The 26,112-nt window shown below is 39.3% G+C and overlaps 3 protein-coding genes across 5 annotated transcripts; 1 reads left to right on the top strand and 2 right to left on the bottom strand.

The window, feature by feature from the left end:
• Positions 1-1,420: 1,420 nt before the first annotated feature.
• Positions 1,421-18,729, bottom strand: LOC125580011 (NADH dehydrogenase [ubiquinone] 1 beta subcomplex subunit 3-A). 2 transcript variants are annotated; one of them, XM_048743947.1, is made up of 3 exons: positions 18,680-18,729; positions 2,372-2,618; positions 1,421-1,607 (listed from the first exon to the last, which is right to left on the bottom strand). In XM_048743947.1, the coding sequence occupies exons 1-2, from the start codon at positions 18,717-18,719 to the stop codon at positions 2,380-2,382; spliced, it is 279 nt and encodes a 92-aa protein (XP_048599904.1). In that variant the 5' UTR covers positions 18,720-18,729; the 3' UTR covers positions 1,421-1,607; positions 2,372-2,379. The 2 variants fall into 2 exon arrangements, with proteins under 2 accessions (XP_048599904.1, XP_048599901.1); XM_048743944.1 differs by having other exon boundaries at positions 2,377-2,618; positions 18,680-18,723.
• On the top strand, positions 2,825-5,127 carry LOC106396261 (2-C-methyl-D-erythritol 4-phosphate cytidylyltransferase, chloroplastic). 2 transcript variants are annotated; one of them, XM_048743938.1, is made up of 13 exons: positions 2,825-3,007; positions 3,081-3,181; positions 3,267-3,338; positions 3,443-3,498; positions 3,605-3,684; positions 3,767-3,849; positions 3,943-4,020; positions 4,113-4,181; positions 4,281-4,349; positions 4,451-4,497; positions 4,582-4,672; positions 4,742-4,799; positions 4,909-5,127. In XM_048743938.1, exons 1-12 carry the CDS (start codon positions 2,878-2,880, stop codon positions 4,796-4,798), a joined length of 933 nt encoding a protein of 310 aa, XP_048599895.1. In that variant the 5' UTR covers positions 2,825-2,877; the 3' UTR covers position 4,799; positions 4,909-5,127. The 2 variants fall into 2 exon arrangements, with proteins under 2 accessions (XP_048599895.1, XP_013692059.2); XM_013836605.3 differs by having other exon boundaries at positions 4,906-5,127.
• A 2,363-nt stretch (positions 18,730-21,092) lies between the features above and the next one.
• LOC106411445 (protein STICHEL-like) lies at positions 21,093-25,050 on the bottom strand. The gene is made up of 6 exons (XM_022717308.2): positions 23,385-25,050; positions 23,085-23,304; positions 22,459-23,007; positions 21,465-22,020; positions 21,299-21,383; positions 21,093-21,203 (listed from the first exon to the last, which is right to left on the bottom strand). The coding sequence occupies exons 1-6, from the start codon at positions 25,041-25,043 to the stop codon at positions 21,093-21,095; spliced, it is 3,180 nt and encodes a 1,059-aa protein (XP_022573029.2). The 5' UTR covers positions 25,044-25,050.
• Between the last annotated feature and the right edge of the window lie 1,062 nt (positions 25,051-26,112).

The following is a 26,112-nucleotide window of genomic DNA, read 5'->3' as shown; positions in this document are numbered from 1 at the left end:
GAACAAAATGTCGAAATCTAACTATTACAAGCCTAACTTCGCCCACCCACTAAACCCGGCACGTTCCGCTAGGTTGTTTTTCGAAATATTTCGATATCGGTAGCCGTTCTCAACCATCAACGTGACTCTCACGAAAGTGAGGTTCTCCTCGTTTCATTGGATGCCGGGAGTTCCCTTGACGTTTCTGGAGTAGCTAGTTCCCGATGATCTCCACGAAGCTCACAACTTTCTCTGTCAATGAAGGTCTAGACGTCCGAAGGGGAGAGTTCAAGTACATACCAGAGCCTTGCGAACAACAAAGCCGGAATGAACGAAGCGCCACACGACGCCCGAACCGGATCCCAGAACGAGTAAGTATTCGCTTCAGCCATCAACGAAACCTAAACAAAAGACGGGTTGTCTACACCGCCACATCCTGAAAAGCAGTCCCAAAACCTGCAAGAAAGTCAGCTACACCACCATAGAACACTACGGTGCCGGGATGTGAGCTATGACGAGATGCTGGCTCGTAGAAGGTAATGACTCCCGAGAAACCATCTACGCATCCCTGGCCTTTGAGAACCAAAGGACCAGTTCCTTGAACGCTAACAAATCAACCCATGAGCCATAGGATTGATACCACGATGAAGAACATGAGACTTGACTCTTTAAGTGAGGCCGTCGCCAAACTCACGGAGAAAAACTAAGCAGGACACCGGAAGCGGAGGCTCTAAAAGAGATGCGGTACATCTAGCAACCTTCTCAAGGCCATAGACGACCCGTGGAAGCGTAACCAGAGGCACGCGCACAAGGCATCAAGCCAGACACTTTCACCACGATTATATCCGCCTTTAGCCTCGCCTCCATCTCAAACAAAGAATGGAGAACTCTTGATAACAGCGAGTGGCCACCGGAATCACTCCGACCCGAAGAAACCCTAAGTAACCACCACCCTCACCGAACAAGCACGAAACACAAGATCTGCGGCAGATTACCACCAACAAACCTGGCCGTGCCGAGACCCATCGCCTCCACTCCACGACGACGACGACCGGAGCGATCCTAAAGGGGGAAAGACGGAGCGCTCCATGAACCCAAAACCGACTCTCAATCTCTCCACCTCACTGAACCCTCGCTGCAGGTCCGGAGAAAGAGCCACCTCCACCATGAATCAGCTACTCGCGACTGAAGCCTCCGCCGGATTCTGTGAGCCCTAATCTAGAACTACGAGCATATCGAGCAAAGGAGGATAGAAGGGGTTGAGAGCAAAGAGAAAAATGAGGAAAGGGATGAAAGAGACCCTCCGGCTCCAGCACTCGCGCGGACGCGCCGGCCGTACGCCGGAGGGTAAGATTCACGAGTTTTAGAAGGTGAGGTCGAGAGAGAAATGCGTTAGAGGAGAGAGAACGTTGAATGCTTGTATTTTTTGTAAGAGTCATTCTTTATTCTTCAATTTCATTTAGAACTCTTATTAATCGAAACGACAACACATAACAAGACCACATTGCAGAATGTCATACAAGTTTTGTCTTTCATCAACATCTTATTGAGATAAACCAAGAAAAAAAGGCACACTTCTGAATCCCTCAGCTCTTTATCTGCTGCGGTTTCATCATGATCGAAACAATCTGCAACAAGATGAGCAAATCTCCTTTTAGTTTACAATCCTTTTTAATCAAAAAGATTCAGAGCCAAACACAAAATGTCATTACAGAAGAAAATGAGATCAGATGCCACTTAGTATAAAGCGAAGTGACATGTGAATGGCTCAAAAGACAAACGCAGACACTGAAAAAAAAAAAACTACATTCAACAATTAACACAGATACTTAGCTATATGTATTGATCTGAGTTCTGAAAGGTTGTTCAGATTTGATTATACACGCAGAAACTAAAGTCATGAAATAGATAAATGCTTCAAAAGAATAAATCTATCTCCTGATCATTAGCAAATCAACAACTGCTAACATAACTGTTTTAGAGCAGTCAACTGTTGAGTTTGAGTTTTTAAATAAGAAAATCACTTAAAGAAGGTACTGAAACTTTGGACAAGTTAGCTGATCGATTTAATTCCAATATTAAGTTAAGGATTATAAGAGCCATACACTACATTATTATTCCTATAACCACTTGATGATGTATGAAAGCGTTTACTCAGCTTTGTTTATTACACACTACAATCTCCAAGAAACGGATCCATCCATCTCTCAGACCAATCCCAAATAGCAATTGCACAATAAAAGATATTAACTTTCAGACTTTTTCATAAAGATAATCACTACTGAAACTGAACAAAAACATGTAATCCTCTTTAACCCTATACTTAGTTCAACATTCTTAACAGAGAAGTCATACATATCTCGATTAGAAAGGATCAAACTTTGAGCACGACCTTACCGCTCAGTGAGACGGAGCTGGTTGTTTCTGGTGAGATGATTGAGAAGAAGGAGCCATGAGTTTGCTATAGATCTGCTCACCGACGAGGTAAACGCAGAAGGCTCCAACACCGATCCCGAGACCAGGGAGCGCGTGTCTCATCTGATTCGAAAGCATCGGGTGCTTCCTCCACTCATCCCTTCTCCTGAAAAACTCTCCCGTAGTTCCCAACGGTTTCGCCATTTTCACCCTTCTTCTTCTTCCTCGATCGATCTCCGCCACCTACTTTTAGCCTCTGTTGTTGTTTTGACTTTATCATAAGCCCATTAGCCTCATAAATGGGCCTACTTAGCTGGGCCCTTATGATAAGCTGTTTTGTATGAATTGAATTAATGGGCCTCATTTAAAGCCCATTAAGCTACTGGGCCTTTTGAGCTGGCTCTATATATATAAAATTTCTCCGGTGAACGGAGGGATCAATCTCTTTCTCTCTCACTCGTTAATTTCATCCCCGGCGAGTTAATGGCGATGCTTCAAGCGACTCTTGGCTTCCTTAGTTCTCCGACATTTTCGTTCTCTTCCTCTTATTTTTTTCCGAATCTTTCAGTCAAGTCGACGTCACTCTGTCTGGGCTTCAGCTGTCGTCCCTCAGGCAAGTTTCTCTTATACGCTTTTGTTTTGTTCTCAGACCAAACAGAATATGATTGTTTCGAATGTTGTTTCAGTTCAAAGACTTGATTTTTCGAAAAGGGTCAGTAGTAGAAGCTACAGAAGAGATGCTTTAATACATTCAGTCAGATGTTCTTCATCGTCTGAGTCTGATAATGTAAGTTTCAAACTTGGAATCAACTCAGTTTTGAAGCTGTTTTCTGTAGTTTGATTTGAGTTTATTTCCTTTTGTTATTCATCAGAGCAATGCAGTTGTGAAGGAGAAGAGTGTCTCAGTGATTCTCTTAGCTGGAGGTCAAGGGAAGAGAATGAAAGTAGGCTAGATTTCAAACTTTGATTGTTTGTTTCTGTTGAGTTTCTTCAAGCTTGAGCTGTTGTTAATCTGCGTTTTTTTTTTGTATCTGTCAATGTGAATTAGATGACCATTCCGAAACAGTATATACCACTCCTTGGTCAGCCTATTGCTTTGTACAGGTATCAAAACTTTACTTCAAACTAGTTATCTTACTGAATCTATGTCAAAGGTATCTAACTTTTTAGCTTTGTAATTGTTGAAATTTTAATGCCTTATTGTTTGCAGCTTTTTCACCTTTTCACGTATGTCTGAAGTGAAGGAGATTGTAGTTGTTTGTGATCCATTTTTCCGAGATATTTTTGAAGGTTTAGTCTCTCTCTCTTTTACTAGTTATTAACTTCTGGTTGAGAGATTTTATCTGATCATTTGGTTGTGGTCTTCTTATAGAATATGAAGACTCAATTGATGTTGACCTTAAATTCGCTCTTCCTGGTAAAGAAAGGCAAGATTCTGTTCACAGTGGACTTCAGGTTTATAACTCTTTCTTTCTTGAGAGCAGAATAAACTATTCTAAATACTGTGTTCATTCCTCTAGTTCATGTGAAGCTATTTAATTTTCACAGGAAATAGATGTGAACGCTGAGCTTGTTTGCATCCACGACTCAGCAAGACCGTTGGTGGACACTGAAGATGTCGAGAAGGTATACTTTGTAGTTACCAATTGTCTTATGTGAAGTAGCAATGATTAGGGGGAATTAAACAAAACTTCTTGTCATGGTTATGTTTCTTTAAGGTGCTTAAAGATGGTTGGGCAGTTGGAGCAGCCGTGCTTGGTGTTCCAGCTAAAGCTACAATCAAAGAGGTACACATTCTTCAGTTTTATTTGGCAAAAACGTAAAGTTAGTGGTCATATCATCTGTTTTTTTTCTCTGTAATAGACTTGTTTCATTGCTATATGCAGGTCAATTCAGATTCACTCGTGGTGAAGACTCTCGACAGGAAAACCCTTTGGGAAATGCAGACACCACAGGTTTTTTTTTTTTTTAAATCATTTTCATGGTTCACTTGAGATGAGATGTTTTGTTAGATTTATGGTTTCGAACAACCTCAGTGTATGCTTTCTCTTTATAGGTGATCAAACCAGAGCTGTTGAAGAGAGGATTCGAGCTTGTGAAAAGGTTTGTGAACCTTAAAAATAATGAGATGGTGATTAAAAAAATCAAACAAGACTGATTGTTGTTTTGTGTACATGTCTGAAACAGAGAAGGTCTAGAGGTAACAGATGATGTTTCGATTGTTGAATACCTCAAGCATCCTGTTTATGTCACTCAAGGATCTTACACAAACATCAAGGTAAATATAACATTAACTTCAGCCTTTTTTACATCTCTTGGTTGGTAACATTGTATTTTTCTTTTGAAGGTTACAACACCTGATGATTTACTGCTTGCTGAGAGAATCTTGAGCATGGACTCATGAGGTATCATTACTAGTTTTTCCTTTTTTCTTTGTAGTCAACTTTATGACATGAAAATGTTCATAGCATCTTCCAGATTGTGAACACTGTTTTGTTTCTATGCGTGCAGAAGGGCTTTCGATTCAGTTTCAGTCTGGACAATTCGTTTATGGTTCGAGTTGGCTCGAGTTGATTTACTTGTCAGCCTTACTGTATTTGTATTTTGTACACAAATTATGTTCTGCTTCGTGAACAAAGTAAAATCTGAACACTAAAATCAAAGAGTGAGAACACAATTTATTACAAAAGATTTATGATGGAAAGCACGATAAGAGAGAACATATTTTCATGTATTATAATTATAGTTTTAAGACTTACCGATAAACAAAAGTTTCCAGTTTCTACAGTACCAAGTGTCACTATTTAGCTGTATGAGTGTATAAGTTGATGACAAAAAAAAAATATACAAAAACAAAACGACCGAAAGTTTCCAGTCTCTACCGTATCAAGTGTCATTATTTAGCAGCATGATATGACTCTATTACACATTGACTAAACAACACGCTTTTCTCCTAATTACCATAAACTCCTTCGGCTGCGTCGTGGAAACTATCTACATCGCCATGTTCTTCATTTACGCTACCAAGGAGAAAAGGGTAAGTTTTTTAATTCTCACCATCTTCCTCTGCTGATTTGTTACTAGAATAATGGATCTAAATATTCTCTTATGCGTTGCAGATGTCGGCTATTAAGTTGTTCTTGACAACGAATGTTGCTTTCTACTCGTTGATTCTTATGGAAAAGAAGAATCAAAAGAATCATCTACATTTGTCAAAAAGTGAGAAGATAATCATCAACACATTATTGATAGGATTTACAAAATGGACGTTTGTTTGAGAGATTACACAAGTTGTGCAACACAACATATGTTGTGGTTTGTGTCAATTTTTTTCTTCTGGATTCACATGTGATATAACACGTTAGTTATACTTATTCCATACAAACTAGTAATTTAATAAAAAAGTTGCTACGACTTTAACATTTGATTTGTTGTTTCAAATAAAAATATGGGAAGTTTACTAGAATGTTACATATTTTAGGTGTATTGACTAGAATGATACAGATCTTTTTTTATTACTAGAATATTTTCGATACCAAGCGTACTCTTTTTTTACGTTATGAGAAAAAACGTATTTACGAGAATGCCATTACTTTTCGCTGCCACGTAGGCAAAAAACCGGCGCCACGGAGGAATTCGCGTCCGTATTTTCATTAAGTCAGCTGTTAAGCGATAGATTTGTAGTTACGGCCGATTTATCTTTACGTTACGGCTGACTTAATACATACGACTGACTTAAGTGAAAGTGGCTGACTTAAAACTATAAGTCAGCTTGCCGATACAACTGATTTACAGAAATCCGGCTGAGTTATGTGACCACGGCTGACTTAATGATACAAATGACGGCTGACTTATACATTGGCGGTTTGATTTCTGGAAAATTTGGCTGAGTCGTGGTTAAGAAACGGCTGAGAAACTTTTTTTCAGCTGAGTAAAGGAACATGGATGGGCTGGGTTATTGAAGCCACGGCTGAGTTATGGGATGCTGTTACGACTGGGTTTGTATTAGTCAGCCGTTAAAGCATGGATAAACAGTAAACTCAGCTGCTTTGCGGCTGACGTATGAGCGAAAGATTAATTACTAGAATGTTCTCGTTTGATGGCTGATTTACGTAACGATACGGCTGACATATGGTTGTTCATCCTTATTGCGGCTGACTTACTGTCAAAAGATTAATTACTAGAATGTTTCCATGTATCGGCTGACAAAGTGTAAAAATGATGGCTGACTTATTTTGGCTGAGTTACTGATTTGTTTGTCGGCTGATTAACCGATGTTCCATGTCATCTGCCATGTCATCAACTCGGATTTGACATGTCATCACTAACGGTCGCCCAATTTACAACTGAGTTACGAGACCTTTCAGTTGTCTTCTTCATCTTATTTTTGAATGATTACACAGCCTTTCTTTTCTTCTTCATCATCTCAGTTATCTATCCTCTTCATCTTTCTCATATGGTAATGGATCCCGTTATTATTGTTTCCGGTAAATGGATTATGAAAAAACGATATGTATTCAACGTCGACAGTAGAGGGTGTAGAGTTCTTCATTTAGGTGAGAAAACTAAACTTGAAGATTTCACAAAGTCTGTCATCGACGATTACGGTTTGAATGATTTGAAGGTTCATATTCTGCTTAGCTACATGTTTTCGAATAAAACATTGAAAACAATGGCGCACAACACTCCACCAGTTTACGTGTCCAACACTCGACAATTGCAATGTTTTCTAAGCTTAAAGAAAAGCGAACAACTACGTCTCTGTGTGGAGATTACAGAGAAAAAGGATGACAGCTCAGACGTAGAAGCTTCAGAAGAAGAAGCTTCAGAAGAAGAAGCTTCAGAAGAAGAAGCTTCAGAAGAAGACGCTTCAGAAGAAGACGCTTCAGAAGAAGAAGCTTTAGAAGAAGAAGCTTTAGAAGTTGAGTCTATAGAGAATGGGAGTTACGATGGTTGCAGTTTGGAGGATGAACAAGATGAAATTGAGAATGACTGCTTTAGTAACGTTGAAATACACGACGTAGCCGGAGAAGATGAAATAGGCAAAGAAAACGAAGAAGATGATGAATTTGAAAGTCGATTTGATATGTTCGATGACTCGGACGGTGCGTCATCTGAAGATGATAACTTCAGCACATACGGTGAGTCTCCTATCGAAGAAGACGAAGATTCACCAACGCTACCTTCCAAGAAGAGATATCAGAACTTCTTGATGAGCGAATCTAAAGGGAATCTGGAGGTTTTGAAGTTGGAGATGTCGTCGTTAGACCTTGCGGTAGGACAACGATACTTGACTAAAAAGCATTTGAAGAGACGACTGAAACTTTTTACAGTGAGGCATCAATTTGATTTTGATGTAGAAATATCAAACCTGACAACATACGTTGTTAAGTGTTGGGTTGATGGATGTACATGGAGAGTTCGTGCATCTACCGAAGGATTGTCCCCGCAGTTTTATATTCGTATTTACGACTCGGATCATGCATGTTCTGTAACTGAGCGTTCTAATCGATCTCGAAATGCAACACCGGATATTTTAGGAGAGTTGTACAAGAACTTTCTCGGCGACGTTGGTCCGGCCGTTCGCCCTGAGAGTGTCGGAATAGCTATCACTAAGCAGTTTGGTGTAAAGGTAATTATGTTAAAACGGCTGAGTTATGGTAGAGTATAGGCTGGGTTATTTTATGTTAGAAATGGCTGAGTTACAAAACTATGGTTGAGTTATGTTTACGTTGTGACCGTCTTAATGATATGATGTGGCTGAGTTATGTAAATTGTTTTTTCATGTGAGCAGATGGAATATTGGAAATCACACCGGACGCTTAAATGTGCAAGGGAAATCGATGAGGGCACACCTGAGTGTGGTTTTGAACTCTTGCCTTCTTACTTATACATGATAAGAAGGGCAAATCCGAATACAGTTACGCGTCTTCAAATCGATGAGCTTGGAAGATTCATGTATGTGTTTCTTGCGTTTGGTGCGAGCGTTAATGGGTTTCCTTTCATGCGCAAAGTTGTTGTCGTCGACGGTACGTTTCTTAATGGTAAATATAAAGGGACGCTACTCACAGCACTAGCTCAGGATGGTAACTTTCAGATTTTTCCAATAGCCTTCGCAGTGGTTGACACTGAAAATGATGATTCGTGGAATTGGTTTTTTACGCAACTAAAAGTGTTGATTCCTGACCAGGAGGGTCTTGCGATAATATCAGATAGGCATAACTCGATAGGGAAAGCAATTACAAATGTGTATCCGTTAGCTGCTCGTGGAATATGCACCTATCATTTGTATAAAAACATATTGGGACGGTACAAAGGAAAAGATGTATTTCGGCTGGTGAAGAAAGCGGCGAGATGTTTTAGAATGTCTGACTTTGATATGATTTTCGAGGAGATTGAAGCACTTAATCCTGATCTCCACGGCTACCTCGAAAGAGCTGATGTCAGACTGTGGACACGTGTTTATTTCCCGGGCGAGAGGTACAATTTGATGACTACGAACATAGCGGAATCAATGAACAGAGCATTATCGCATGCTAGAGGTCTTAACATTGTTCGAATATTGGAATCGATACGGGTTATGATGACCAGATGGTTTGCTGAACGAAGAGTGGATGCCAGATCGCAGTCAACCACACTCACGCGCGGTGTGGAGAAACTATTACAAGTAAGTCAGTCGTAACAGTAAAATAAGTCAGTCTTTAAATCTAATAAGTCAGTCGTTATATTGCATAAGCCAGCTTTATAAATAATAAGTAAGCCGTTTCACGAATATTGGGTTTTGTTAATAGGGACGTGTAAGTGCCTCCCGGGATTGGACGGTTCAAAGGATTGATGACCATCACACTGAAGTTAAATATGGCGCTGCTGGCGAGTCTTTGAATGTTGTTAATTTGGTTGAGCGAAAGTGCACATGTCGGCGTTTCGATGTCGAGAAAATACCATGTGTACACGCAATCGCAGCTGCAGAGGAAAGAAATGTTTCTCGTATATCACTGTGCAGTCCTTACTATAAAAGCACTTATTTAGCTAGCGCATACGCTGAATCGGTCATGCCGGTTGACTCAGCGCTACCTGTTCCAGATAACGTGGCTAACGTACAGTGCTTTCCACCGTTTATTCGTCAACAACCGGGAAGACCTAAAAAAAATAGGATGAAATCTGCTTTAGAAGTTGCACTTGCAAACAAACGTCCTAGGAAAGAGCACATATGTTCTCGTTGCAGTCAAAGTGGACATAATGCGAGAACTTGTCCGATATAAGCAATTGCTTTTCATGTTGTTTTGAAATACGGCTGGGTTTTGTGTTGTAATACGGCTGGGTTTTGTGTTGTAATACGGCTGGGTTTTATTTTCATTGATTTGCACAACGGCTGGTTTATTATTTGTAATACGGCTGGGTTTTGTGTTGTAATACGGCTGGGTTTTTTTGTATTGTGGTTGGGTTTTTATTTTCATTGATTTGCCCGCTTCCCATTACTCAAGAGAGACACAGACATCGAAAAACGAAATGTCCGTACTTAATTGCCCTACGTTACGTAATAGCCCCTACGTAATTATTGATTATAAAGTGGAATACGAAAGTAGCGAATTAAATTAAGAGAAATTAATCTTCATTGGCTGAGATAATGTTACTCACACGCCTAATAATTGTCGTGATTTCTAATGTCAGCTCTTTTATTCAAACGCAGTTGAAAAAAACTTCCCCGCTAGAAACACGAAACGTCGCGAAGTCAACTAAGGCTGAGTTATTGTAATACACGGCTGAGTTATGGATTAAATTCCCGCTCAAAATAAGAAATAAGAAACGCCGCGATACGAAACTACAACCGTTAACTGCAGATAAATAAGGTACTTCTCAAACAATTACACATCTTCAACTCTCTATCTTTTACACAACTGTCCTCTCAGAGAAAATGGAATATTTCCCTCTGCTTGAATTGCCTGAAGATCTTCAGGCAATGGTGGTTGAACGTGTGGCCCGTAACTCCTTCCAAGATCTCTACCGCCTCAGAGCATCGTCCAGGTCGATGAAGGCGTTAGCAGAGATGCGTAGGGTATACCATTATTTCGATGTGTTATCCTTTCCCTGGGGTCTCATTATGCCATCTCAGTTGTTGAAAACTTGCTACGCTGAGAACAATCCAAGCACAATTTATGTAAAGGGTGTACAGTTTTTCTACTCATACGATGAGCAAGATTATGGCCTTTCTCTCCTCAAGCGTGCAGCAGATGCAGGATATGAGCGTGCAGTGTATACACACGCTATGACTCAAGCAATCTTTTACGGTGATGCGCAGTATTTTCGGAGAATTCCAAGAGCAACTGTTGACAGGGTCGGGAAACTTGTTCGAGATGCGAAATGGGGATGGGGTTTGTGGCATACTGACGAGTTCCGTCAAATTAAGGCCATGTTCACTTCTACTTATGTTCCGTCCTTCTACCTTTGCCAATGTGCAAATGTTGTGGACCGACAATGTCTCTGCCTATGGCACATTGATGTGACTAAGGACGACAACATGTGTGAGCGCTGTTTCTGGATCAAAGAGATTTCCTTGTTCTTTCGTGATTTTGAACCGATAAGCCTGTTTAGGGACACAAGTAAGTGGTGAAGATGTCTCTGCATCAGAATCTTATCTTTTTTATGTTTTTTGCTATGCCATTATGTATGTCGAACAAAAAAATTATATATTCTGTTTTTATGGCTGACTTATTTTCTTATGGCTGAGTTATTTTCATCTTATGGCTGACTTATTTTCATCTTATGGCTGAGTTATTTTCATCTTATGGCTGACTTATTTTCATCTTATGGCTGAGTTATTTTCATCTTATGGCTGAGTTTGATTGTTTTTTTATTGTTAGAAATATGACTGTTTTTTGATTGTTCACCTAAACGTTAAGACTGATATTATTACATGTTACGGCTGAGTTGTTGTTTCGGAAGAAATTAACAACGGCTGAGTTAAATCCGAGTTACATAAACATAGACTGACTTATGAGTACAGAATCTGAGTAAACAAAGAAGTAGTAGTAGCAACTAATACATTTAAGACTTCATCCTAAGACATTCAATAATTTTTATGATCTCAGTTATGTCTTTCTTCATATCATCTAATTCTGCTTTTATAGCGGCCAAATCCTGCTCTATCGTCGCGAGTTTGTTTGCCACAACTACAAACTCTTCATCATGTGCTTCATCAAGCCATTTGAAAACATGGTTTTGACCCGAATTTGCTCCACATCGATAAAATCTTCTACCCGGATTCTTTATTGTACCTGACGTTAACACAATGGTAGCAGCTCCACAGTCGCACGTCCTTGGAATTCCACGCTGTAGATCCATCTAATTTATACATCATAGCACACAAAAATAATGCAAAATCGAACAAGGCCAAAATACAAAAAATAATTCAAAATCGATTTTGGACGAAAGAGACTTACTTTAGGTTTTAGAAGTCGACTCTGGTTTTTCCTTTATCTTTTACTTGTAAATATTGGAAATATAATAGGGAAATCATATTAAATATAAAGATCACGCGTGTCCAAATAAAATAAACATATAATGACCTTGATATCGTAAATTACTCGGACATGCGTGTCAGGACATAACTCGACACTGAGTTAAATTATGTATGACTCTTTTGGCCAACTTTTATTTTGTCGACATCATTAATTATTAACTATGTTACGGCTGAGTTTTATTCTTCGGCATTATTAATTATTAACAATGTTACGGCTGAGTTATATTTTCCGGCATTATTTACTTTACACAAGGAAAAAAAAAGAAATCATTTTCGTCCCAACGCGAAAAAAAAAAAAAAAGCTCTCGACGACAGGCGATTTCGATACGAAGGTAAAACCGAAGCCTCTCTTTTGCAGATTTGTGGATTCAGCTTCGGTTCGATGATGTTTTCTTCCCATTCTTTTCTTGTTTGCAGATGCCTAATTCGCACAAACCTCATTTCTTGAAGCCTCTGCTTCCCGATTTCCACAGTGGCGTGGTAGACACACACTCTCTATTTCTCATGTGTATATGTTCCTATTTTAGAGTTTGCTTATCTTTGGCTTTTCTGACCTGCAGACAATACCACTTGGCTTCTTCTCACAACACATAGAAGGGAAGACAAACCGGAAAACATGGAAACTAAGATCGGACGCTACAGATCAAACTTGGGAAGTGATACAAGAAGGCAGGAGACTCACCGGAGGTTGGAAAGATTTCACCACAGCACATGACCTTCAAATCGGTGACATTGTCATCTTCAAACACGAAGGAGATATGGTGTTTCATGTCACACCATTTGGTCCTAGCTGTTGTGAGATTCAGTATACACATCCTCACATCATCAAGGAAGAAGCCGATGCGGATGATGTTCCTTCTTTCTCATTTGACTATTGTTTTCAGGCTGAGGTCACTGCTTCGAATCTAAAAGAAGACAAACTTGTGAGTCGATTTTCAGTTATAGACCATATTTAGTTAGTTATTAACATATGGTTTGATCTGTTCAGTGTCTTTACGTTCTGTGTTTGCAGTATTTAGTTAGTTATTAACATATGGTTTGATCTGTTCTGTGTTTGCAGTATTTAGTTAGTTATTAACATATGGTTTGATCTGTTCTGTGTCTTTACGTTCTGTGTTTGCAGTATCTTCCTGAGGGAGCTACGACTTGTACTGCTTTGAACAAACAATGCCAAGAGATAATACTTGTCAACAAAGAGGGAAATTCATGGACTGTGAGTTTGCGATTTAGCGAAGCAGACGGCATGTATTACATCAGAAGAGGCTGGAGAAAGTTCTGTCGTGCTAACAGATGCGCCATAGGAGACTTATTTGTGTTCAATGTGGTTGGAGATGGGAAAACTACTCCACTAATGTGTGTATGTCCGGAAAGGGAAGAGTGATTTTGAACCTAAACTTATGTATGTCGAACCAGAAATTTATGTATGTCTCTTTTTATGGCTGACTAATATTCATATTATGGTTGGGTTATTGTTTGATTATGACTTGATTAACGTAACGGCTGACTTCCACTGAACGTTATAGCTGAGTTATTAAAACGTTATGACTGACGAATACTCATATAATGGCTGGGTTATTGTTTGATATGACTTAATTAACGTAACGGCTGAATTGCAGTGAACGTTATAACTGAGTTATTAAAACATTATGACTGACGAATACTCATATTATGGCTGGGTTATTGTTTGATATGACTTAATTAACGTAACGGCTGAATTGCAGTGAACGTTATAACTGAGTTATTAAAACGTTATGACTGACGAATACTCGTATTATGGCTGGGTTATTGTTTGATTATGAATTAATTAACGTACTGGCTGAGTTGCATTAACGTTATAGCTGAGTTACTATACTGAAAACTGCATTGCGATTAAATTATTACGATTACAACACATGACTACGCAAAGAAATAGTGCCAAAATATGGCCATACCAAACCCACAAACCACCACTGGAAACATCAAACACTTCATCTTTTCCGCTTTACCGAGTTCTTTCTCCAACCGACCAACGTCTACTCTCAGATCTGATATGCCTTTGGTCATGTCACTCATCACCGATTTCATATCTTCTACCTCTTCCACCAAGCACTCGTCCGCCCATTTGAATAAATGTCTCTGATTTCACCAACATGCCCAGCTCTTAGTATCACATTGACAGTATAATGAATAAAATTAAAAATCAAACCTTAATATATCCTTTGCGACAGCAATAGTACAGTCTTCCTGGATTAGCCCGTGATGCAGATGTACATAATTCAGCGGGTTCACCACACCAACACTGTTTCGGCGTTCCTCTTTCCACATGCCGGCGGTGAAAGTAAGTGTTACCAGACACAGATGATGAAGAAGACATTTTCTTTGAATGAAAGAGAAATTGGTGTGAAAGACAAAGTTAAAACAATAGTGGTAGTAATATAAAATCATTTTTTTTTAAAATTCAAATAAAGAGGAATAATTTAAATTAATAAACTATTAAATGCCTCGATATTAGGTTTGAGCCGTATTTTTCCACACACGTGATGCACTTTAATTATGACGAATACTCAATCAAATCAAGAAATACGAAAGGTTCTTTATTATTTTATCAAACACTTAAGTTGAATTCGTATTACGGCTGTGTTAGCGTCTATATTTTGGCTGAGTTAACGTAGATGTATTGACTGAGTTACATTAAAAATAACAATACCTCGATTATGTAAATAATCCGATACATGCGTGCCAGCCGTATAATAATGAGTCTCGATATTCTCAATGCAAATGCAAACGAAATTTCTCATGCACATAATAATAAGAGAATAAAGGTCTCTAATAATAGTAGTCTCGATAATGTAATGACGGCCATAATAATGAGTCTCGATATTCTCAATGACGATGGAATTTCTCGCACGTATAATAATAAGAGAATAAAGGACTCTAATACTGGTCTCGATTAAGTAATGGCGGCCATAATAATACATGGAAAATAGCGTTAACTTTGGCTTTGTATTTTTACAATATAAGGCTGAGTTATTAGTATCTTAATTCGTATTACGGCTGAGTTACTTAACTGAAACACTGACGTTTGACGCAAACAATTCCGGCTGAGTTAAACAACTTTATAAAACCTTAACGGCTGAGTTAAACAACTTTATAGAAACTAAACGGCTGAGTTAAACAACTTAATAGAAACTTAATGGCTGAGTTAAACAACTTTATAGAAACTTAACGGCTGAGTTAAACAACTTTACAAAAACTTGACGGCTGAATACAAACAAAAACAACAAATCAATTACTAAAACCAAAATTATCAGGACCAAATTCTTCAAACATGTGGACAAGATCACGCCAAACTCTAGTTAGCATCCACGCAGGCTTCTCACCCCCATGTGCCCACCTCCTCTTCAAGAGGCGCATCTGACAACGAAACACCGTTCTGGCCACCAGATTAAAATTTGTCCAAACTTGAAAATTATATCTTCGTGCCCACGTGCGTTTGCGCTACAACAAAAAACCAATTTCCAAATGTAAGTGCTGTTATTATGTCTAATATCAAAAACAATTCAAAGATGTTGTCCTTACAGCGAGTTGAAGAAACCAGCGTTCCTTAAAATGATCGGGAATGGCGCGCCATGTCGGCCAATCATGAACCCATCCTTCTGCTAAAATCGACGGGATGGCCAGGGAGAGATCGCTTAGAAATTTAAACCAGATTACGCTGTCAAGCAAGACACCCGGGCCAGGGTATAGAACGGGAAGGTTTTCACGATTTTCAGAGTTTAGTATCTCATTGACTCTGTTCTCTAACCTTTCTGAATAACCAGGAACAATCATAACTTTGTAAGGCGATATAGAGATATTGTTTAGGTTTTCTAGTGAGATAAGGCGAGAAGGTGCAAGAGAAGGGGGCTATATATAGGGGAAGTATAGAACATTAAAGGTCGCGAGATAAAATATCTAAAATTTTCGCGCCATATGTAAATATTAACTTACACTAACAGGCTGAGTTATTAAGACCTTTACGGCTGATTTGTTGTTTGCCGTTTAGGGTATAGGGTTTAGTTATTTAGGGTTTGGGTTCCGAATAAGATTGTTTAGGGTTATGATTTATGATGTACGAACCACAAGATATGATAAATATCACAAATTCATAATAAATAACACAATAACAGTTTACGTGTTTTGAATCATGCTCACACCTCATATCACTGCCTAGAGTTTTAGGTACTCGTAAGAGACAACATATACCTCAAGATTATAATCGATTCCAAACTCGTATAGTCAACAAAGATCATGCTCACACATTGAGTTATTATTAATTATTTTGATAATTGGACTTTATATATAACATTCGAATGAAAAATTATTAATTATTTTGATTCTAGGGTATGTTTGAGGTATGACTGAGTTATCAATGAGTACTGGCTGAGTATTACTAATCGATACGACTGAGTTATTACAGCAGTTATCCAAAGTCAAATAGTTAACATAACAACAAACACAGGTTCACAAACAAACACAGTTTCATTATGAAAACAAATTGTTCATTCCAACATTTCCTCCTTCCTCGAGGATATCTGCTGCCATCTTCACCCGTAACCCTTGAATATTACTATCGTTTATGCCATCAAAAGTTACACCAAGCGCTAGACACTCCACAAACTTCAACGAATAAACCCCACAATCACCTGACATGTTGTTTTGTGGAATGTATCTTTTGCTCCTCCGTCTGAATGCGAACCTCTTCCTAGAATGCTTTCGGAGATCGGCAGGAATAAGCTCATTCAACATCCAGGGAAGCATCTCCAGTAGAGGTCTAAAAGCATTTAGCATTTTTTGCTCACTTTCGGGTGTTGACTCTCCATAGATTGGATCGTAGCAATCTATCTTCTCCTTGATCAGATCCACGTGAAACGCCACCCAGTGATTACCGCCGGTTTGAAGACATCCGTACACGTGATCCACATCTGCATACCACTTCAAGTTTGTTGTAAATTCTTCGGGGAATCTCCCGTTTACCAACGCTTCATAACCACTGTCTTTGAACTTGAACGAAGCAGGTTTCATCCTGAACTGCCTGTAATCGAGGGAAGCCCAAGAACTTAACAACCAAGGGTCTATGAAACCAATCCGCTTGGACCAGAATGGAGTGGGATCTCGCATGGACCTTTGTATGAGGACGTTCATATACGCAGCGATATGCTAGACAAAGAAAAATAATAAGTCAGCCGTAATATAATGAATTAAATATATAAGTCAGCCTTTATAGAATATATAAGTCAGCCTTAATAAAGACTTACATTATCAAACACCCATCCATATTCTTTGTCAGGCCACGGTCTTTCATGCATGAGTATGCTGTAGAAGTCACTCTCATGATCAGCTGAGGGTTCTTCTGGTTTATCTTTAGGTGCTGGTGGTTTGGGTGGAATTGCCTTAATGTGTTGCTTCAGTTTTTCCAGTCGCGCCGGATCAACAGGTGCGCAAGGGTCGTATATTACTGATGAAGGCGTAATGTTCTTCCTCATGCAAGTCGTCTGTCCATTGTCTCCAATGTACGGAAAATCTGGTGCTGAATCAAGGTTCGTCAATGAAAACCCTTGTGGAGATAACTTAACTGATTTCTCCCGAAGTTCCTTTATCACGGAAGATCTAATCAATTCAGCTGGCTCGACATCAGACTCCGCCGCCAATGCGTTATCTTCCGCAAGAACTTCGTCGTTGGTCACAACACATTCCTCAGACCGCTGTAACTCAGCCTCTTCTTCTTTCTTCTTCTTCGGTAACTCAGCCTCTTTTTCCTTCTTTTTTTTCGGTAACTCAGCCTCGTCTTCCTTCTTTTTCTTCTGTAACCCAGCCTCTTGTTTCTTTTGTAACTCAGCCGCTTTTCTCTTCTGTTTCTTCTCCTCGTTCTCTTTTTTCTTAGCCTCTTGCTTCTCCTTCCTCTTCAACGCAGCCTCTGCCCGCTGTGCTTTTTTCTTATCCTCGATAGCCTCATCCTTTACAGTAACAGTACGCTTGGCCTTGCCCCGTAAGCCGCGTCCATAGGCTGGAACGTTGGCATCCTTACCATCCTTAGCATCCTTAGTAATCTTTGCAGGAGAAACACTGATGAAATCAATTTCATTAAAATCATCACCCAAAATCCTTCTCACCACTGTATCCTTCTCAAGCTCCGAATTCTTCTTTGCAGGGGTCTCAGCTAACGCTGGACTTTTGACTGACTTCTGCTGTTTCTGCTGCGCCGGCACCGGACTTTTGACAGCCTTCTCCTTCCGCTGCGGCGGCACCGGACTTTTGACAGCCTTCTCTTTCTGCTGCGGCGGCTCTGGACTTTTGACAGGCTTTTTCTGCTGCCGCGGTTCTGTCACTGGAGTTTTTACAGACTTCTCCTCCTGGGCCTGCGGTTCTACCACTGGACTTTTGTCCGACTTTTCCGGTGGCGACCTCCTACGAGGTGATGATGTCACCGATAAAGATTTTTCTACGCCGGCGGAGGAGAGTTTAGCATCGTTGTCGGGAATTTTCCTTTCCCCCAAAACTTTCAGACTCTGCTGCACTACAGCTTTCACCACGTTATCTAGGGTCTTCTCGTCCATCACTGGCCGGTTCCGGTCAAAATCGTAAGCGTCAAATTTTGCTGAAATATTCTGCAGAGCACTCACAAGATTCGTCAGAGTCGCTTTGTCCAATACAGCTTCCTCCTCGCTAGAACCCTTTCTCGTTTCAGCAGCTTCTTTCTTCTGCTTCTTTGTTGATGGCTCAGCTTCTGATGAAACTCCCTTCGTTTTCTTCTTCTTCTTCTTCTCATTCCCCTTCCCCTGCTCATCCCTCTGTACTTCCCAGAAACCTTTCACGTATCTACCTGCGTGTATGTCTTCTACCAACCTAACGAGTTGTGGGTCGTCAGGTTCATCCGACCATACAGGAAACATCTCTTCAATTGACTCCTTCATAACCATTCTCCTCAAACGGACCTGCAACACCAGTTTATCATAAACTCAGCCATCAAATAACACAAAACCAAGCCATCAAATAAATTAATTCGGTCACAATATAAAATAAACTCAGCCATCAAATAGACTAATTCGGCAACAATATAAAATAAACTCAACCATTAAGTAGCTGTTAACTCAGTCGTATAAGTAGCAGTTAAACATTACCTCGCCATGATCTTTGATTTCGTCAGACAAGACAGTATCAAAACTTGAACGTGTACGCCTTCCACCCCATCGCAAAAGAGGAACGTCTTCATTGTTGACCACTCTCCCAAACTTCTCACCGAAACAGACGATGGACTCATACGCCCAAACCAATAAAACGTCCTTCATGCCGCTTACTGTGTATGACTTTCCATCTGGAGACAGTGTTTTCAGAGAGTCAACAAGAACTTCGTATGCAGTCCGACCCCATGGATACGACCTCATGGCTTCATCGTCGAATACCCTTATTGCACTTTGAAAGGGTATCCTTGAATTGTGATGCAAACAGTACAGTCCCATGGCTTGAAGAAATAACATCCCCAACCACTTACGCTTTTCAAAACTCCAACCAGGACAGAACTCTAATGCTGCCTTCAGCTCATCATACTTGGGTCCCATCCCAAGCGGCACCTTCAACTCCTCCCAAAACTCTTTGTATTGATCAGGTTCAAAACTTTCTGTTGGCAATGGACCTGTGTTTAACCCAGTGATCTCACCAAACTCGAGCAAGCTAAACCTGATAACATCATCAACCACAACAGACCATATCTCCTTTTTATGCACTCGCAGCTGTCTACATAGCAGATAGTGTACGGTCCTACCAGACCAAATGCTTTCGCGTGAAAGTAGCCTAGCAACTACTCCAATGGGAGAGTTCACCAGTTCTTCCCACACATCGAGTCCTATTGTTTCTTTAATGTGGGGGAAATGTCCTGCACGGAAATTATGATTGATATCTTTACCTTCTAGGTTAGAAGGGTAAAGTCTTGGAGGGTAATCACGTGGTTCGACTTGACTAACATCCATCTGATCATATAACACAACAATAAATCAGCCACAACATAAAAATAACACAGCCATATCATAATATTAAAATATATTAGGTCATATATATAACTCAGCCATAACATAATAATTACTCAGTTATAACATAACCATAACTCAGCCATAACATAATAATTACTCAGTTATAACATAACCATAACTCAGCCACAACAAAAAGCCCTAATTCAGACACAACAAAAGCCTAGACAATCACATATCTCAGCCGCAACATAACCCTAACTCAGACACAACAAAATCCTCGACAAACCCATAGCACAGTCAACATAACCCTAACTCAGTCGCAACAAAAACCTCGACACACCCATATCACAGCCTCAATATATAACTGACCCACAAACTCAACCAAAATACAATATATAACGTCGCGACATCTTACCGGAAAAGATGAACTCGTTGATGAGAATGCGGTGAAGGCGATTTCGTACAGACGACGGTTTCTAAAAACTCCGACGAGACAGAGTTCAACGACAGAGAGTTATAGAGAGTTCAACGACAGAGAGTTAGAGAGAGTTCGAAGAAGTAAAGAACAATGTCGACGAGGGTTTCGAAGGGTGAGACGATTTCGGTTTGCGGTTCCTTCTTCGACACAACACAGTTCTTCGTGTTCTTTTCTTTTTTTTTTTTTTACAAAACCGTATGTATGATAGTGATAGTGATAGTGATAGAGACGGTTTGGTTTCAAAAAATAACTGATGTGATGTGGATTTTAAATAACTGATGTGGCTTTGATCTTTAAAATTAGTTTCAGAAAATAAAACATAACAAAAGCCCCTTATTGTAAATTACTAGGAAAGAGAAAACATTCTAGTAATAAAACAAAGATATACAACATTCTAGTAATAAACCATAAAATGTGTAACATTCTAGTAATTTTCTCTAAAAATATTAGTACATAAAAAGGTTAAAAACCATTGCTAAAGATCGTACTACTCTCTGACATTTTATTAAATTCTATAGTAACAAAAGAAAACAAAAATGGAGTCTATTAAACTCAATGTGGTAGGAACTTTACAGTTAATTAACTAAAGAAGCTATCCTTTGACATATCAATGATCAAATAGATTTAAGGAAAACTATATAGAAGTGGAAGAACAAATGATAAATTAGAGCTTGAGTGAAACAATTTTGTTTTCATGACTTTGAAACTAAAAGTTTCATCTTCTCAATTTACCTGCTGGTGTCCTTGGCTTAGCACATCCATTAAACAGAGAGAATCCTCTCTTCCCACTTCTTCGGGGACGAACATGAGTTCCCTTACCCTGTTTAGGATAAACCAAATCCGCAAAAGAAAAAAATTAGAAAAATAAACAGAATCAAAATATTAAAAAGAAAGACCAGTTTGGATTTGATTAGCACATACCTTGCTACTTCTTTGAGTCTTGTTTGTGTTCCAACAAAGTAACATATTACAACCAACTCTCCCTGTTCCTGATTCGTATCCTCCTCTACACAACCAAAGCCAAAATGTTCACACACAACCAACTTAGGCAATAGGCATGAATCAACAAGGACAATGAGGGACTTACATATTGTCTTTCTTGTGTCCAAACTTAGAATCATGAAGTAAGCTCGGGGAAAGAGGACAGCTCCCAGTTAGATTCTCTTTAAGCTCACCATTTTCGCCAATTCTCAAAAGCTTAACGTCATTATTTAATCCGGAAGGAGAAACAGCAGAAGGTTGGCGATAAGTGTCTTCTTGAGGTAGAATCTGATTCCTTTCAGGTTTTATCCGTGTTAGTGATCCAGGCGTGTCTTTATCAGCGGTTTGTAACCATGCTGTTTCTAATCTTTGTTCTCGGATGATTGATTCTATCCTTTGCATTGGGATCTTTGATCTGCCTTCTTCACTGCTACCAACTCCAAGGTCTGGTGCAGCATGTAGATCTCCAACTTTGTTTGTCATATCTGGTTTCCCGGTTTGGTAAGGGACTACGAGTGGCTCGGTTTCAGGCAAGAGTAGTATCCTGACGTCTAAGCTTCTCCTTAGTACCATTTCCATCGAGTTTGTGATACTGCTTAGAAACCTTTCAGCTCTTGTTTTGATCTTGGTGTCTCCAAACGCTATATAAGCAACTAGAATACCTGCAAATCATATACAACCTTTCAACACTGCAAAGCTGTTAAACAATGTTCTAAAAATCGGTCATAACGAAATGATTTTCTTACAATCCGGTTTATATGACTCAATACGGTTTAAACCATTATATAAATCGATATAAAATTATCTGTACTGATCGAAATATATTAAATTAATCAATAATGTTAGTGAAAATCCAATTCGTATGAATTTCTTCTTTTTGTATATCTAAGTTTTATAATTCATCAAAACTGTTTTATAATTAAACTCATAAACAAAAATATCTAATATAAATGTAGAAAGTATAAAAATAAATCAATAATTCGTTAATGCATAGTTTTCGCCTAGGCTCTGAATAACCCGTCTAATCGCTAAGCAAATTACCGCTTAATGATTTATTGAACATTACTTTTAAATTAGAGAAACATTAAGGATTTTTATACCTTCAACTTCACTGATAGATATAAGTTTCCCATGAGTATAGAGCAGCTGCCTCAATGTTCTGGAATGGCATATTTCTATACATTTTCTCCATATCTCGTTTAGTTTCTCTGAACTTCTTTGAGTAAGCATCATGGTGCTTGCAGTACTATTGCCATGTGAGGCATTGGAGGCTTCTCTCTCTGGAGTTTGGCTAGACGAGGAGGCTTTATAGCATGTATTATCGATAACCCTGGAGAAAGAACTCGCTTCATGGGTATGCTTTCCGCTTCTTTTTGGCGATGCCGACTTACTAAAGTGAAGCCCTCCTATACTCTGTTTGTAAGCCATCACCTCCCTTGAAACGCTTGACGGGTCGTCATCAGTGGCTCTAGAGCTTTGCCTTCTACTGCTACATCCTGTAAGCGTGGTTCCAGGAGAAGGCATTGACCCAAGCTGAAGCAAAGTCGCTGTGAACCAGGTCGAACGGTCATTAGAAACTCTAAGCTGCTTCTCTGCCTCAGAAAGAAGTTTCAAAGCGTGTTTTAGTCCCTCCATATCCGCTTCACTCACTACAAAAACATAACAATAAGCCAATTTCTAGCACATAAGACCACTACTGATTTCAAGAACTTGGCTTATAACTCACGGTTTCGTCCGTCAAGGAAGGCTTCGCTGTACTTTTCGTCTACCACCTTGTATGTACCAGCAATGATGTCCATGATAAGACTAGCAAGTTGAGACATCAAGACTATTGGGTCAGCTCCAAGGTCCAGTAACTCTCTAGCTCGCTTCACTGTCTCTGCCGTATCAGATGACAATGCTAATTCCAAAAGTTCCAGCAGTTTTTCATCTGAAACAACACCCACCTGCAAAAACACAAGTGCAACATTCTTTACATTTAATAGGTCGTACTTTCTTAAACATAGACGAATTACAAAAAGCTTACTAGCTCGTTTACTAGACCAGTGGTGATACGTTTCCCCAGCAAACTCAGCTGCTCCAACATAGTTTCAGCATCTATAACTGAACCATCCGCGTTCATACCAATCAGTTCCAACGCGTCAGATTCCACATCAAGATTCTCGTCTGAAGCAATCTTCTTCAGTCTCACTACTATGTCTGCATCTTTAACTTTGTCAAATAGGAACTTCTGGCACCTTGACTGAATGGTCCTAGGGACATTATCAAGATCCGTCGTTATAAATATGAAGACAACTTTCTTCAAAGGGTTCTCAAGAAACTTGAGAAAAGACAGCCACGTCTTAGATGGCAACATATGACACTCATCTACAACAAAAGTCTTATATCTTGAGGACTTCCTTGGAAGGTTTCTCAAAAGGTACCTAACCTTATCAGCTCCATCAACTTCACAAAAGTCCTTACTCTTCCCAGAAATGAACTCATTGCATTCTTTACAGTAACCACAAGGCTTCATCTCTTCAGTAGCCACACAGTTCAAGGCTGCTGAAAAAATCCTCGCGGTCGATGTCTTGCCAGTTCCTCTAGGACCATGGAAGAGATAAAAAGGAGTGATCCTACACCTTTTTAATGCGTTCATTAGTGACTGAACAACTATACTCTGACCAATCAGTTCATCGAAAAACATCGGTCTGTACTTTTGGCTGAAGCTTTGTGTACTTCCACCTTGACTCCTACAACTAGTAGACCACCTCTTCCCATCTAATCTACTCTGAGCCTCTAAATAAAGCTCATCATCATCATCACTGCCACCATAAGTTAGCAAAGGCAAAACACCTTGAGCACTTCTTGAACCAATCTTGTGTTTACTATGTCTACGATACAGCGGTCCACTCCCACATAAAATGCTACTTCTCAAAGTATCAGACAAGGAAGGAGAGAAACAGCTTCTGCACCCACCATTCATAGCCTTCTTGGTCCAAATCCCACAGCCTTGTTGTCTCCCTGGTGAATCCAAGTTATCACCCAACTCATCATCATCGCCGTCGCAAGTTGTAGTGGTACCATCCCAAGATCCAACGTTGTTTGGATTACGAAGAGCGTAGATGTTGAAGGAGCTTGGTGTGCTGTTATGAGTACATGAAGAATCCTCTTTTCTACTAGTTATCAAAGAACGTGACCAGTTCTTGCGATTAAGCTGCTTCAAAAGCAAAGGAGATGCATTAGTGATGGTCCTTGGATCCTCTGTTTCGTCTGATAGTTCAGCAGAGTCACATCTCCTTCTAGCCACTATGTTGTTTCTCTTACTCTTCTTCCTCGTCTTTGACGCTAGATTGGTGTCTCTGCACCTGAAAGTCATCGAATCTCCACCCTTCCTTGCATCACTCACATCATCACCATCTTCGTCGTTGTTGAGACTAGCTTGTTGTGTCCATGAAGATTCATTGTTAGTATTCCAGTTGTGTAAGAACACTTTCTTCTCCTTCCCTTTTAGAGCATTGTTTCTGCACACCGGAGGCTCCAGAACCGCAGGCACAGTCGCGGAGACGGATCTGGAGGAGGTGAGAGGGGATCTCCAGGAGGAAGAGGTGCCTGGATCGCGTAGAACGCGGGAAGCTTTCTTGATTTGAGTCAGCTCTCTCTTGAGATGCAACTTGCTCAGATCCGATACTCTCGAGCCAGACATTTCGAAACACACAAGTGCTTCCCTCCTCTCTGTTTTAAGTGGCGTTACATAACTGGTTCGTGTGCTCACAAGCGGACGCTATATAAGAACTTCACGGTGGATACAATGAAAGTGCACAAATCAGAAGCAGCAACACAGTAGATCCATGAATCAACGAAGAAACAGTACGAAACGATAAATAAATTTGTTTTTAATATATATAAATAGTTCTACTTGTTTCGCCGGAGCTACGCCGCCTAGGGGTTATGCATCGCCGGAGCTTGAACTCAAAAAGAAATGATGAAGCACGAGTTCTGAATACATATGTTGCCTGCGTCTGCGACACAGAAAGATTTTAAATTTAAAAATTCAATGATTTTCGATTATTAAATATTTTATTTTTATTTTTTTTGATCAAAAATTAAATATTTTATTTTAAAATGTCTTTTTTGGAAGAAAAGATGAGAACTGTTAACTACCAAAGGAAAAGTGTCGGATACACCTTTTGGTCGGGTCTCGTTCTTCCCCGTCCAGTGTTTTCTGACTTTTTAAATTTCTTTTTATAATTGTAAAAGAAGGTGTCAGTAATAATTTTGCAGCTGAAAACAAGATGGATTGATAGGCTGAGTTAGATGAATAGTGAGACATAGCGTGATTAAACAAAAAAAAATAGGAAGGAGAAAATAAAACAAGATGAGTGTGAACAGTTCGACCATAATCAATAAATAAATATGACATGACATAATAGAAATGATAATATAATTTACAGGTGGGATATATTTTGCTTGTGATCTATATTATTATTTTTTGTATAATTTTATAATTTATGTTTTAGGATTTCATTTGCAAGAAATGTGTGATAATGATTTTTTATCTTTTAGAAAGGTTTAGATCATGAGAGATTATATGTAATAAGATATATTTTTCTTGTTTATGCTGTCTAAAAAAAAATTGTTGTCTCTATGTTATAAAGTTGTGATATTGATATACAATGTGCTTTAAATGGTCTTCATGTTGTTTCATTTTACAAAATTTTGAATCTATATTAAAGTGTACTAATGGAGGTTATGTTTTTTTCTATAATTTTAAA

This window comes from Brassica napus, chromosome A2 (assembly GCF_020379485.1).
Source record: "Brassica napus cultivar Da-Ae chromosome A2, Da-Ae, whole genome shotgun sequence".
Taxonomy (NCBI): domain Eukaryota; kingdom Viridiplantae; phylum Streptophyta; class Magnoliopsida; order Brassicales; family Brassicaceae; genus Brassica; species Brassica napus.
The sequence above is the reverse complement of the archived record's forward strand: the minus strand, read 5'-3'. Positions and strand labels throughout refer to the sequence as shown.